Below are 14,758 nucleotides of genomic sequence, written 5' to 3'. Positions count from 1 at the left end.
GACTCTACCTTTCTCTCTCTTTGGATTTCCTGCCTGCCTCTAAGCTGCCTCGCTTGCCATAGGCCAAAACAACTTATTTATTAACCAATGGAAACAACATATATTCACAGCATACAGAAAGACATCCCCCAGCAGGTGAGTATGATAAAAGTGCATTATAGACGTGCATGAAAATGTCATAATGAAGTCCATTATAATGCATAATTAACATTTGCAAAAGAGAAAGATATAATGATATAAATATACATTCTGACTAGTAAAATATTTACTTTGTAATATCTAGTTATTTGCATATTTATAATAAATAATATAACCTTTAGCAAAACTATTAATATAAGTTATTACTGATTTATTAAGATTAATAAAAAACTTACTATGACAATTCTGTTTCTTAATAGCTTTTACTAACAATATGTATATTGAATGCATGTATGATGTATAATGTGTATGTTATGTATCTTACCATCACTATAATAAAATGCCTGACATGAGTCATTTCTGAAGGAAACAGAGTTTTCTTTGGCATGCTTGTTTGGAGCATCAGGTCAAAGATTGGGCAGCCCCGTGGTTTGAGTCTTTATAAAGGTGGCACACCAAAACAGAAGCCAAGAAACCATAGAAGACTAAAACACATCAGACTCTTTCATAACCATGGACGCTAAGGGCCTTTCACAAGGGCTCAGCTCTTAAAGTCCACAAAACTTCTTAGGGACCAAACTTTTGCATGTGGAATTTTAGTGAAAATGCAAAGTCATATGAATTTAAAAGTACGATTTAAAATACTTAAATAAATTCATGTGTCTGAAAATGAAAAGTAGTGAGGAAAACTTCCAATCTATTGAAATAATAGAAAGCTTCCATGAGACCAAAAATATTGTGTAGCATATAGGAAGTCTGGCTCACCAAACACGGGGATTCCCGAGTCATGTGTATAGCACTTCTGCCTCCTGACACTCACAACTTTAGACAAGTGATGCTAATGTGACTTTTAGTGTCTTCTAAGGAAGATTCCAGAGAAGCACTCCATTCTAATGTCTAGCTGAAACTGCTTCTTCTGACACTCAAATCTGTTCCTTCTCTAAAATTTCCAAATAAATAAAATAGAATTAAAGTACCCATTGAATCTGCAGAAATTGTGTGTCACTGTAAGAAGTTGAACTGACTTGCAAAATACTATGAGGCTGATCTGTAAAATAATCCAGTGGTTAACATCTTGATAAAGGGGGCCAGAGTTCACACAGTGAGTGTCCAAAAGCTGGTAAGGAAAGAGGGACACAAAAGATGAAAAGAAACTCTCCATAGCTAACTTGTAAATATGCACATTGTGCACCCAGCTGTGTGCTATGTGTGGGGAGAATTCAGAGTCTCAGCCTCCTGTGAACAAATGTGTACTTGGTACAGACAAAAAAATAAAACAAAACTAACCAACCAATCAACCAAACAACCAAACAACCAAACAACCAACCAAACAAACAAACAGAATTTAGAATGTGGTGCTGAGTCCCACAGTGCCAAAGTTAGACTTTGGAGAAAGAGAGGCATTTACCTACTAAAATAAAACAAGGTTTTTTTCAGACCTCTCAGCCATTTCTCTTGATGCTTATCACCTACCTCATCATTTCCTCTTTTGTGGTCTGGAGTGAGAAGTGGCATGTTGTCCAATAAACTCCCTATTCTTGTGCAAGAAAGGAAATTCTGACTTAATTGTACAGAGCACATTAGCACACTGTGATATCAGCTCTGTTAGGGCTGAACTTTTAAAAACGGGTGAAGCATTCATCTGCTGAGACTCACTTTCTAGGGTTCTTACTAAGTTGAGAGGAGAAAGAAAGGGAAGAACGGGGAAAAAAAGAAGAATGTCTTCAATGAACTCATCTGCATCCTATCACACAGGTACAATCTTCAAGCCTTCCTTTGCTTGTACAGCTCTTTTATTAGAATGGGTATAAAGTTTGTTAAGGGTAGGACAATGGAAGAGTGCACAGTGAGATGGAACGAGAAGGGAAGAGAAGAAGGGTCCTCAGGATTAGCAGAAAGCTTGCTGAGGAGTCCTGGAAGGGCTGCCACTCTGCTGTTTCTACCTTCTGTGATACTCTGAATATCTTTGAACAAGTCCTTCGATTCTGTGGAATTCCCTCTACCTGTCTGTAAATGTATGTTGGGGAAAAGGGAACACCTGCTGCTTGACTGTTATGTTTTATTTAATTTATGAAGATCTTGAAAATGAGATGTGGAGAAGACAACAGTAGGAGAGAGACTGGAAAAGCAAAGGGGGAAATGAAGTAAAAGGAGAAGAAAAGAAGGAAGGAAATAAAGAGGGGAGGCCTTAAGATGTGGAAGCATTTCAAATGGAGGAATTAGAAATGAAAAGCTCATCGTATACCTAAGTCCATGTCTTAACACCAGCAATGGATTACAGCAGGGGTTCTTAAGGTGTGGTTTCCAGACGGATTCCACACAACTCTCCTGAATTGCTAACTCCAAGGTGGGGCTGAGGCCCAGCAATCTGCATACAACACGGATTCATGGGCAAGCCATCTCTATACAACGGATTCATGGGCGAGCCTGGGGATCACTAGACACAGGCAATTATGAATAGGAAGTGGCAAGGATAGAATTGACTCAAATCTCTTTTGTATGTTGCTTTGGGAAGATCCACCGTGTGTTTTATCTTTCTTCTTACAGAGAGAGGATGTTTCAAAAATTCCCAAGTGCTCTCATGGACCATGGCTGGGGCCTCCATCCTGTTTCTCAGTGTCTGTTTCGTCACCAGATGTGTTGGTGGGTTCTGAAAGTCAAAGTCACTCCATTTCTCCAGGGCTAATACTAGCAGTAGATTCTTGCTCAGTGCAGTGCATCACTTTTCCTACAAGGAGTTTTTTTTTTTAAAACAAAGTTTCATATATGTTATACTTTATTATTCTTGACTGATTTTGTTTTTAATAGTTTCAAATATATATATATATATATATATATATATATATATATATATATATATATATATTAATCCGATTACTCATTCTCTCACATCCTCTCATGTCCCTCCCTTCACTATCAATTTCCACATGGTGCCTTTCCCAGTTTCATGACTTTTGGTTTGGCTTTGTGACCCATTTAGTTTAACATGGGCCATCTGTATGATCACTATCGGGGTGTCCACTGGGGGAGGTAGGGTTCATCAATGGGGACACAGTTGAAGGGAACAATCTCCCTACTCTCTGAATCTATCAATAGGCAAGAGCCCAACAAAGGATAGGGTTTCCAGAGGCCCTCCTCCAGCCATGCCTGAGAGTGAATGGGCCTACTCTATGGCAAGCCCAGTGTGGTCACCTGCGGCTGCTGTTGGGTTAAGATTGTAATAGCTGTGTCAGGTCCAGAAGATGACATTCCACAGCACTTTGCCTTATCTTCTGGCTCTTCTACCCTTTCCTTCTTCTGCAATGTTCCCTGGGCCATAAAGTGGATGGCAAATGTCTTGTTTAGAGCTGAGCACTCATCCATTTCTGCATTCTCCACCATTCACTGGAACATTCAGCAGAAGGAGAGACTCCTCTGATGAAGACCAAATAGTGTTCCTCTACCTAAGGATATAAACACAGATATCTAGATGGCAACTTGACACTGGATTAATTCAGTTGAACAGCAGGGTTCATAGTTAGGCCTATGATGTCCCCTGCAATGTGTTTTTGACCAGATTTATAGTGCTTTTTAATTTCATTTTCCTTCCTATTCACCCTCAAGGTTCAGGCTATTTCCTTAGCCAGAAACACAACTAGTCTAAAATCATATTTGAATTTCAGTCATCTCTACACATTTTTGTGATGCATATTTTCCATCCCCTTGGTGCTCTTGAGTTCTTCCTTTCAGACCACTGTCATTAGGCCAACTTGCTTGATGAAATGTTAACCTGCAGCTTAGATGACTGGTCAGGACTAAAGGCACAGGAATTTGCTTTGTGGATGGAAGATTTTTAGATGGTTAGACTTGGCATAGGAGGGACTACAAACATACTTTTGATCTGAAATAGTTTATTCTTTGTTAAGTCAGGAAAGCCATGAAATGTGAATTACTCTTTCTTTGAGGAAGTGGATCCCAGTGTGAAGGGGAAAATAGGTGGTAAGGAAACTTCCTGATCACTGTTGGCTGTTGTGTTATGAGCAGAAAGCTGAGGGCAAGGATTTCATTACAAAAAATGGTATGAGGCATTGACCATAACCCTCTCTTCTTGCAGTAACATATCGCAGCTGTCTAATGTACGAGCAGAAAAAGTTACAGTCACACGAAACAGTCAAGGAGATGTCCTGCTACAGTGTCACATCAGGTACAACTGTCTGCCAAGTTGATCAGGAAAGTGTATACGACAACCTTATTTTTAGTTTCTTGATTGTCTTTGGAATAAGGAAACTATAGTGGGATTGGTCTCTGTTTTTCCAAATGAAATGATAAATCCTGTCTGCAGAGAGCGGGGGAAGGTTGATGAGAGCAGAGGGACAGAACTCTGGAAATGGAGGCGTCCTTGGGCCAGAGATCTCAGGAACATTACAATAAACCCTGACCATAAATTTCAAGTATACATCTAAATGAGAACTCTGAAAAAGAAAGGATTTATTGCCAGTAATGGAAGTTTTTCTTCATTTATCTGCTTCCAATATGAGGTCGAGGAGAAAAACATGTACAGAGAATTTTTAAATACCTAAGAAAAAAATACTCAAATATTCTTATAGATCAGCGTAGTCCAAGACATAGCAAAATGCTACTGGATGCTGGCAAAGCAAGTTACTTCTTTAAGCCACAGGGTTTTGGTTTTTTTGTCTTTCAATTAAGAGAGATTTAGTTCAGTAAATGTCAACAACTGAAATTTTATAGTTCTAAAACATTTATTGGGGTTCAGAGGATTGGTCAGAGTACAGAGCTTAGCCGCCATGAGGGTTTGCCTGGGAGTCACCCAGAGAAGACTCAAGAGTGGCCTTGCCTAAGCACACAAACATGGGTTCTGAGGCTACTACCTGACCTAGGTAAACTGCACATACCGCTGTATTTACTAGTCCTGATATCTAGAAAATAAAGATTCTGCTCCGAAGACAAAGTTGCTACTTGTGTTTATTGACACTGGAATTACCTAACAGTCTTAGAGAGCACGGTGCGGGCTACTAGAAAGATTCTAAGCTCGGGGCTCCCAGTGTTGGACTCCACCGGATCACAAGCCAAATTCCCCGACACTCCCTGAAGCCTCTCTCCTCCTAGGTTCAGTCAAGAACTGCTGTCCTTTGAACTGGAAACATTTTCAGTCTAGTTGTTACTTTTTCTCCACGACCACCCTGACCTGGCCATCAAGTTTAAAGAATTGCTCAGAAATGGGGGCTCACCTGGTGGTTATCAACACACCGGAAGAGCAGGTAATTGGTGAACGGGCTCCTCGGTGTGGAAGGGATGTTTTCGCTGATCTTTTCTCCCAAACCTGTGCCCAAGGTGTGAGCCACAACTGTTTGCCAAAGGAGTGGGCTGAGATGTTTGCCGCGGCCACTGTTCCACCACATGATTTGTTTTTAGGCTCGGCATTACGAGAACCTTTAAAGGTTGACTTATCTGAAGAGACCCGATATTAACCAGAAGAGCGGGGAGTGGGAGCTGATTTTAGAATAATATTTTGTTGACGAATACTTTGTATGAATGAGGGCAAACAACTATTACCCATTGTCGTCAGACTCTGATTAATTTCTCATGATAGATACATCAGATGTGACTGCCATTAGTTATAGACCAACTTTGAATGAATGACATAGAATCTCTTTTAGAGGCTAGAGGGTTTTTATCTGTTGAATTGTGTTACTTGTAATTTCTCACAATAAAAAAATTAGGAAATGGTCTTCAGTAATCTTACAGTTTTAAGATTGCTTATCTATCATCTAGTCTCAACTCTGCTTCACCTCTCCTAAAAACTAATTACTTTCAGCATCTCTTCAGAACCAAGATAATTGATCACATTCTTCATCATTGTTGTTGCTATTATTGCCATTGTTATGTTCTCCCTCAGGAATTCCTTTTTCATACAAAACCCAAGAAGAAAGAGTTTTATATTGGACTGACAGACCAGGTGGTGGAGGGCCAGTGGCAATGGGTTGATGACACACCTTTCACAGAGAACCTGAGGTAAGTACATCCTGTGGGAAAATGGTTACATCAGGTAATCCTAAAGTGAGACCACGCTGAGGGGAATTCTCAGAATGGCTTTTGCTCCGATGATGCAAGTTCAGGTCCATCATTGGTGATACTGAATACAGGGAAGGAAATTGGAGGCACAGGCTCCTAACCCTTCTGTTCCCTAGGAATGCCAAAAGAATAGAAGAGGAATGATAGATGAAAATAATAAGGAAATCAGAACTGTAGTGTAGATTAAGTTATCTACAGTGTAGATTTTAAAAAGAGTAAAGTTAAATCTTATGCTCTAAAACATAAGTAAGTGAAACATAGTGACTTAGAAAGGACAGAATACTCTTCTAATCCTACCGCCCTTCCCCTTAATAATGGCCTTGTGTCTTTATAACATCACATTTTAGAGTTTACAATTGGTTTTCATTATCCCTCTTTATTGAAATAATTATAGGTTTTGGAGTCATATCAATGTTATTAATCTTTATCCAGCATTTGAAGAAACTAAATGAGGAAGGGAATGAGGGACCCACTCAGCTAACAAGCGGCAGCTGTGAGTCCAGGGCTTGGCTGCCCTGAGTCCTGAGGAGGCGTGCTTCACTGCACAGTGAATGATGCCCTAGGAGAACATGGAGGAGAGCGAGGGTAGCGTGAGGTAGGGGGACAGAGGCAGCGCATCTGCCCTGTCACCAGTCCAGGTAACCCTTACCATGACATCTCTTTCTGAGTCCAAGTCTACGAAGCAGCACGACAGTATAGAAACCCAGGAAGAGCCCACCAGCCGATGACATAGGCAAGCGGGTGTTTCTTTGTTGGTAAAAATGGATCTTATAATTTCACTTCACAAAAGGATAGTTAAATGACAGATATATAAGTTGTTTAAGGTGGTGACTCCTTTTCTTGAGACTGAAAATCTCCTGTGTTTCCTCTTCACAGTTTCTGGGATGCTGGAGAGCCTAACAATATAGTTTATGTGGAGGACTGTGTCACCATAAGGGACTCTGGAAATCCCAGGAAGAATTGGAATGATATTCCGTGTTTTTACAGCATGCCTTGGATTTGTGAAATGCCAGAAATAAGTCCTTCGAACTAAATGCAATTGAACAGGGGAGACGTGATTTAAATGCGTGAGGAGAAACAGGAATGTAACAACACCCAAAATCCAACATGGGAAAACATCCATTATGGACCACAAGGACCACTTAAGTGTGTGTTACTCTAAGTAAAAGTGACTTGTTCCATTGTTAAAATCCCTAGTACTGACCGATGTTCTCGCCATAACCTGCAAGTCCTGTTTTCAGAACTTGTGGAATAATCCACTAATAAATGCAGCAAGAGAAAAGGGACTGTTCTTTTGACATCCATCTTGCTTATGAGAATTAAAATGAAAATATAGGTACAGAGAGAGTGAGTATGCAGTCTAGTGAAGAAATCTATAGACTTTGGATGGTCACCAGATCTTCCTCTTCTTTCGACATCCAAGGATCTAGCTTATCTCCTCATGTTGTTAATGCATAGATCATGTCCATGTTCTCCAACAGCAAGGAAGAAGCATCTGTGAGTCTTGAGGCTTACTGCAGCTCAGAAGAATGGCATGGCCATCAGCACATCTCCATAGGGAAAGGCCAAACTTCAGCTCCAAACAGACGGGTGGTCTAGTCCACTCTTCCCTGGACCTCCGTTTTCTCTGTGTTTTCCTCTATCAACTGGATCTTGCCTGTGTTTGTATCTGCTGCTCAAGTAGAACCAGAGTTCAAAGTGAGATTGCCCTTTAGAAGTTCAGTTTCACACTTTCTTGTCTCAAGACTTTCCATTTATCATATGATATTCTGTCAGTGAAGACCATGGTTCTTCCAGACAGAGTCATAAAGAGATCTTCAGCAGCATTCACACGCTGGAATAACATGTATCCTTGAGTAGGGGAATTTAACTAAACAAATCAATTTGATATATTAACAGTCTTTACAAGTATTTCAATTAGGCATCTTAACAATCTGATTTTGAAATTAAAATCCTTCTTTTAAACACAAAGTCACTTAAACTAAAAGAAATCTTACAACCATACATTTGACTCTCTAATTCATTTTTAAAAATTATTTCTGTTTGAAAATTTCATGCACTGTATAGAATTCACTTTTAACAAACCCATTCTCATTTGCTCCACTACAACCTACCCCTAGCCACCTCACTTCCTTCCCCTCCCAGCTTCATGTGCTCCTTTTCTTTTGAAACCCATAGTGTCTGCTCAGTGCTGCTTGTATGCACTTGGGTGTAATATCTTCTATGGAGCATGGGCAGCCTCTCAAAAATCACATCCTGCACTCCAACTCCTCCAGCAACCAACCCTTGTCAATAGCTTCTCCTCTGAGGATAGCACTCCATGAGCTCCATGCCATCCATGCTGGGATTTGGGATGTCTTCTATTACCTTTATTGTGTTGAGATATGTCCCCTGTGCCCCTAGAATCACCAGAAGTTTTATTGGATAAAAAATAAAGCTGATATTAGATCTTACACTTATGATAATACTTGGAGAGGAGAAATAATTTCTAAAATTTTTAAAGAAAAATCAAAAGGTTAGATGTTTTAATTGTGGTAAACAAAGTCATCTAAAAAGGTATTGCAGGCAAGGCATTCCTAGAAATGATGTTTTTTTCTAGAGATAGTCCAAACAGAAGGCCCCAGCCTTCTGTACTATGCAGAAGGTATGGCAAAGGCTGACATTGGACTAATGAATGCAGATCAACAGGGGACAGACAAGGTAATCCTTTGCCATTGGGAAATGCCTTAGGGGCCTCTCATAGGCCCTGATGTCAACTTTGATTAAATAATTCCCTGTCAGCATTGGGGAAAACCCTCCACAGAGAAATTAAAAACTTAATGCCTGTTGTTTAAAACCATACTGCCCCGGGTGACAGAACAGCTTATTAGATAAAACAAATTTTTCAGGAGAGCATTTTGGCAAACTGCCATAAATGATCAGAGACAAAAGCTAAAAATAGAAATAAATGGTATTGAAATTGAGGGTTTGGTAGACACAGATGCAGATGTAACCATAATTTCACTAAATCTTGGCATCAAGATTGGCCTCTTCAGGAGGTAAATGCTCAGCTTCTAAGAATTGTAACTTTATCTCAGATAAAATAAAGTGCAAGATGGGTTGAGTGTATAGGGCCAGAACGACAGATAGGTAAATTCAAACCATATGTGGCCAACATAGCAATCAATTTATGGGGACATGATTTGTTGCTGCAATAGAAAACCCAGATTAACATTCCTCCAATCTCAGAAACAAACCATAAAATAAAGAATGTTTCTAAGAGAAATTTTAAGAGCTATTATCAAGAGCAGTCACAGACCATTCAGGTTGTACATAAGCAGGGCACAACAGCTGGTGGTCTTTCAAGGGTACCAACAGCCCTTCTTTAAAATGGTTAACTGACAAACCTGTGTGGGTGGAACAAGGGACTATGACATCATAAAAATTACAGACAATAGAATAGCTGGTACAGGAACAGCTAGATGCTCAATATATTGAAGAATCAACCAGTCCTTTGAATTATCCTGTATTTGTCATCAAAAAGATATCTGGAAAATGGAGGATGGTGACAGATTTAAGAGCCATAAATAAAGTGATTCAGCCAATGGGCTCTTTACAGCCTGGAATTCCCTTGCCTTCTTTATTACCTAAAGGATGGTCTATTATAGTTATTGATTTAAAATACTGCATTTTTACTATACTTTTACAAGAACAGGATAGAGAAAAATTTGCCTTCACAGTGCCTACTTATAATGACTCCCAGCCTGTTAAAAGGTATCCGTGAAAAGTTCTTCCACAAAGGATGTTAAACAGCCCCACCTGTGTCAATATTTCATACAACAGCCATTGGAAATAATTTGTAATCAGTTTCCTCAATCTATAATTTATCATTATATGATTGATATCTTACTAGCTGATTCAGATGCAGATAACTTAGAAAACATGTTTGAAGAGGTAAAGAGAATTTTGTCTTGTTGGGTATTACAAATGGCTCCTGAAAAGAATACAAAAACACAAAGAGGAGATTCCATTAACTACCTAGGATATAAGATTGGTTTACAAAAACGACAATCACAAAAAGAACAAATCCAGAGAGCTCAATTACAAACTCTAAATGGTTTTCAAAAATTGCTGAGAGATATGAACTAGCTACAACCTACAAATGGATTGACAACTCAAGAACTAAGTAATTTATTTCAAACTTTACAAGATGATAAGAACTTAAATAGTCCAAGAAAAGTATCAACTGAGAAATTGCAGGATGACATGTAGATCATTTGGATTCAAAACTTGATTATATTCTGGTTATTTTACCTTCTGTGCATTCTCCCACAGGAATTCCTATACAGAGAGAAGAAAATATTTTAGAATGGGTATTTTTGACACACAGAGTAAAAAAAAATTAAAGACCTATGCAGAAAAGGTTTCTGAATTGATCTATAAAGGAAAATAAGACTTCATCCAGGAGAAATTGTGCTGCCTTTTACTAATGCTGAAATTGCCTCATTGTGGACAGAAAATGAACATTGGCAAAGAGCTTGCAGCAATTTTTTTTGAGAGATTAGCAACAAATATCCCCAAAGAAAGAGACTTTGGTTTATAAAGAGAACTAATTGGATCCTTCCTCATACTGTATGGGGAACACCAATTTCTGGAACTCGCTACATTCTATACTGATGCAAATTAATTAGGAAAAGCAGGTTATAAGACAGGAAATTTAAATAGCGTGGCTCAAAGCCAGTATGAATCTATTCAAAAGTCAGAATTATATGCTATTCTCATGGTATCATTAGATATTCCTGTCTCTTTTAATATAGTTACTGATTCTCAATATGCAGAAAGAGTTGTTATCCATATTGAAACCACAGAACTTATTCCAGATGATTCAGAATTAACTTTGTTATTTATTCAATTACAAGAAATAATCAAAAATAGAATTAATCCCTTGTATATAACATGTACCAGATCCCATATAGGTCTACCAGGCCCTCTAGTACAAAGTAATAATGAAATTGATCAGCTATTGGTATAAAATGTGCGAGAAGCCTCAGAATTTTACAATGTTAATAGCAAAGTTTTGAAGAAAGATTTTTCTATCACTTGGCAACAAGCCCAGGAAATTATAAGGAACTCTTCTATTTGTTCTTTGTGTAATCAAAGTCCATCACCTGCAAGAAGTAACCCAAAAGGTACTCAAAGAAATTAAATTTGGCAAATGGGTGTGTTTCATTTTTCAGAGTTTGGAAAATTAAAGTATGTGTACCATACCATGGATACATACTCAGGATTTCAATGGCCAACTGCTTTGAGTTCTTAGAAGTTATGGCCATTATAGGAATATCTGTATAAATTAAGACTGACAATGCTCCATCATGTCTCTAGTAAAATGAAACAGTTTGTTGCATATTTCAACATAAAGCATATTACAAGTATTGTGGTGATATATTGTGTATCAAATAAAGTTTGCCTGAGGATCAGAGGATAGAGCCAGCCACTAGATTAAACATAAAGGCCAAGCAGTGGTGGCACACACCTTTAATCTTACACTTGGGAGGCAGAGATCCATCTGGATCTCTGTGAATTCAGAATCACCCTGGACTATATGAGATTAATCCAGTTTAAAGGAGAAACAGCAAGACAGTGGTGTCACACATCTTTAACCTCAGTACTTGGGAGTCACATGCCTTTAATCCCAGCTCTTGAGATCTCATGCCTTTGCTACCAGCATTTGGGAAGCACACATGCCATTAATCCCAGCACTAGGAAGGTTGAGATAGGAAGTGAAGTGGCTGGGCAGAGAAAGGTGTATAAAGTGTGAGGAGACAGGAACTTGAGGCTTTTTGGCTGAGGACTCAGAGGCATTCAGTCTGAGGATTCATGGAGACAGGACTGGCTGAGGAGTTGGTGAGGTGAGAAGTGACTGTGACTTGTTCCTTTGTCTTTCTGATCTTTCAGCATTTACCCAACATCTGACTCTGGGTTTTTATTATGAGACCATTTAGTATTCATGCAACAAGTATAGCACACAATCCTATAAGACAAGCAGTTATAGAAGGGTCTAATCATACTTTAAAAGATATGCTTGGCCATAGGTTTCAGACTTGGCTTTCAAGAGGAGCTGGTGCTATTGGCTTTGTGTGCTGTGCTGTGAGCCCTGCTGCAGGGAGGTGAGCAGAGAGCATGGCTGACCTAGGAACCCCTGACAAGAATGCAGTGACCTATAATGATGTGCATGTCGACATCACTCAGGAAGAATGGGCATTAATGGATCCTTCACAGAGGAATCTCTACAAAGATGTGATGGTGGAGACCTATATGAACCTCACAGCTATAGGTTACAATTGGGAAGATCTTGAAGTTGAAGAACATTGTCAAAATTCTCTAAAACATGGAAGGCATGAAAGACCTCATACCACAGAGAAATCCTGTGAATATATGGGGTGTGGTAAAGCCTTTGTATGTCATAGTCATGCTCAAAGGCATGAAAAAACACAAACTGGAGAGAAATCCTATGAAAATAATCAATGTAGTAAAACCTTTGCACAACACAGTCATCTTCAAAGGCATGAAACAACACACTTGGTTAAAAAACCTTATAGATGTAATCAATGTGGCAAAACCTTTGCTTATTGGAAAGTTCTTCAATTGAATAGAAGAACACATACATGGGAGAAACCCTATGAATATAATCAATGTGGTAAAGCCTTTGCACAGCCCAGTCATCATCAAGGACATAAAAGAACACATACTGGAGAAAAACCCTATGAATGTAATCAGTGTGGTAAAGCCTTTGCTCATAACAGTGCCCTTCAATTGCATGAAAGAACACATACTGGAGAGAAACCCTTTGAATGTAATCAGTGTGGCAGAGCTTTTGCTCAATACTTTACTCTTCAAAGGCATGGTAGAACACATACTGCAGAGAAACCCTATGAATGTAATCAGTGTGGTAAAGCCTTTGCATGGCCAAGTGTTCTTCAAGTACATAAAAGATCACATACTGGAGAGAAACCCTACAAATGTATTCAGTGTGGTAAAGCCTTTGCATGGCCAAGGGATCTTCAAGTACATAAAAGAACACATACTGGAGAGAAACCCTATCAATGTAATCAATGTGGTAAAGCCTTTGCACAGCCCAGTCATCTTTATGGACATAAAAGAACACATACTGGAGAGAAACTCTATGAATGTAATCAGTGTGGTAAAGCCTTTGCATGGCCAAGGGATCTTCAAGTACATAAAAGATCACATACTGGAGAGAAACCCTATGAATGTAATCAATGTGGTAAAGCTTTTGCACGTAGCAGTCATCTTCATGGACATAAAAGAACACATGCTGGAGAAAAACCCTATGAATATAATCAATGTGGTAAAGCCTTTGCACATCCCAGTCATCTTCATGGACATAAAAGAACACATACTGGAGAAAAACCCTATGAATGTAATCAGTGTGGTAAAGCCTTTTCAAAGCCCAGTCATCTTCAAAGGCATGAAAGAACACATACTGGAGAAAAACCCTATGAATGTAATCAGTGTGGTAAAGCCTTTGCATGGCCAAGTGTTCTTCAAGTACATAAAAGATCACATACTGGAGAAAAACCCTATGAATGTAATCAGTGTGGTAAAGCCTTTTCAAAGCCCAGTCATCTTCAAAGGCATGAAAGAACACATACTGGAGAAAAACCCTATGAATGTAATCAATGTGGTAAAGCCTTTGCACAGCTCAGTCATCTTCATGGACATAAAAGAACACATACTGGAGAAAAACCCTATGAATGTAATCAATGTGGTAAAGCCTTTGCACAGCTCAGTCATCTTCATGGACATAAAAGAACACATACTGGAGAAAAAACCCTATGAATGCAATCAGTGTGTTAAAGTCTTTGCTCATCACTCTCATCTTCAGAGGCATAAAAGAACACATACTGGAGTGAAACCATACAACTGTAATCAATGTGTTCAAGCCTTTCTCATCACAATGGTCTTCAATTTCATGAAAGAAAACATGATTGAGAAAAAAACCTATGAATGTAAACAGTGTGGTAAAGCCATTTCACAGCCCAGTCATCTTAAAGTATTTTAAAGAACACATACTGGAGAGTAACCCTATGAATATAATCAATGTGTTATTACCTAGTCACAACTCAGAGCAACCATATAACGGTAAATCTTTTAGTGTGTAATTTATCTCTGCTGTGAATATCACTCTGTATAAATAAAATGCTGATTCACCAGTAGCCTGACAGGAAGTATAGGCAGAACAAGCCAAGAGAATTCTCGGAAGTGAAGGCTGAGGCAGAGAGGCACGTTCAGCTGCTGTGAGAAGTAACATATTAAGATAATGGTAAGTCACAAGCCATGTGGCCACTTATAGATTAATAGAAATAGGTTTATTTAAGGTATAAGCACAGTTAGCAAGAAGCTTGGTCTAAGGGTAGATGATGTACTTTCATTGATTGTTGTTTTGTCAAAAGTGTAGGGAAAGGGGGCTGGGTAAAGAAACCCACAGTAACCCTGGGGCCCAGAATTAGGAAAAGATGACACAGATAAGGCCAGTTAAAAAAACACA

At 38.9% G+C, this 14,758-nt stretch overlaps 2 protein-coding genes across 2 annotated transcripts; both read left to right on the top strand.

Annotated features, from left to right (window-relative positions):
- Positions 1-1,720: 1,720 nt before the first annotated feature.
- On the top strand, positions 1,721-10,244 carry Clec4e (C-type lectin domain family 4 member E). Its single transcript, XM_006991160.4, has 6 exons — positions 1,721-1,893; positions 2,686-2,781; positions 4,232-4,321; positions 5,245-5,396; positions 6,035-6,150; positions 7,087-10,244. Exons 1-6 carry the CDS (start codon positions 1,857-1,859, stop codon positions 7,241-7,243), a joined length of 648 nt encoding a protein of 215 aa, XP_006991222.2. The 5' UTR covers positions 1,721-1,856; the 3' UTR covers positions 7,244-10,244.
- Positions 10,245-12,280: 2,036 nt separating this feature from the next.
- Positions 12,281-14,337, top strand: LOC121828242 (uncharacterized). Its single transcript, XM_076567942.1, is given in 2 exon segments — positions 12,281-14,015; positions 14,017-14,337. Coding segments are annotated over 2 exon segments (1,902 nt in total). The 5' UTR covers positions 12,281-12,369; the 3' UTR covers positions 14,273-14,337.
- Positions 14,338-14,758: the final 421 nt, after the last annotated feature.

This window comes from Peromyscus maniculatus, chromosome 3 (genome assembly GCF_049852395.1).
Source record: "Peromyscus maniculatus bairdii isolate BWxNUB_F1_BW_parent chromosome 3, HU_Pman_BW_mat_3.1, whole genome shotgun sequence".
Classification (NCBI taxonomy): Eukaryota; Metazoa; Chordata; class Mammalia; order Rodentia; family Cricetidae; genus Peromyscus; species Peromyscus maniculatus.
The sequence above is the reverse complement of the archived record's forward strand: the minus strand, read 5'-3'. Positions and strand labels throughout refer to the sequence as shown.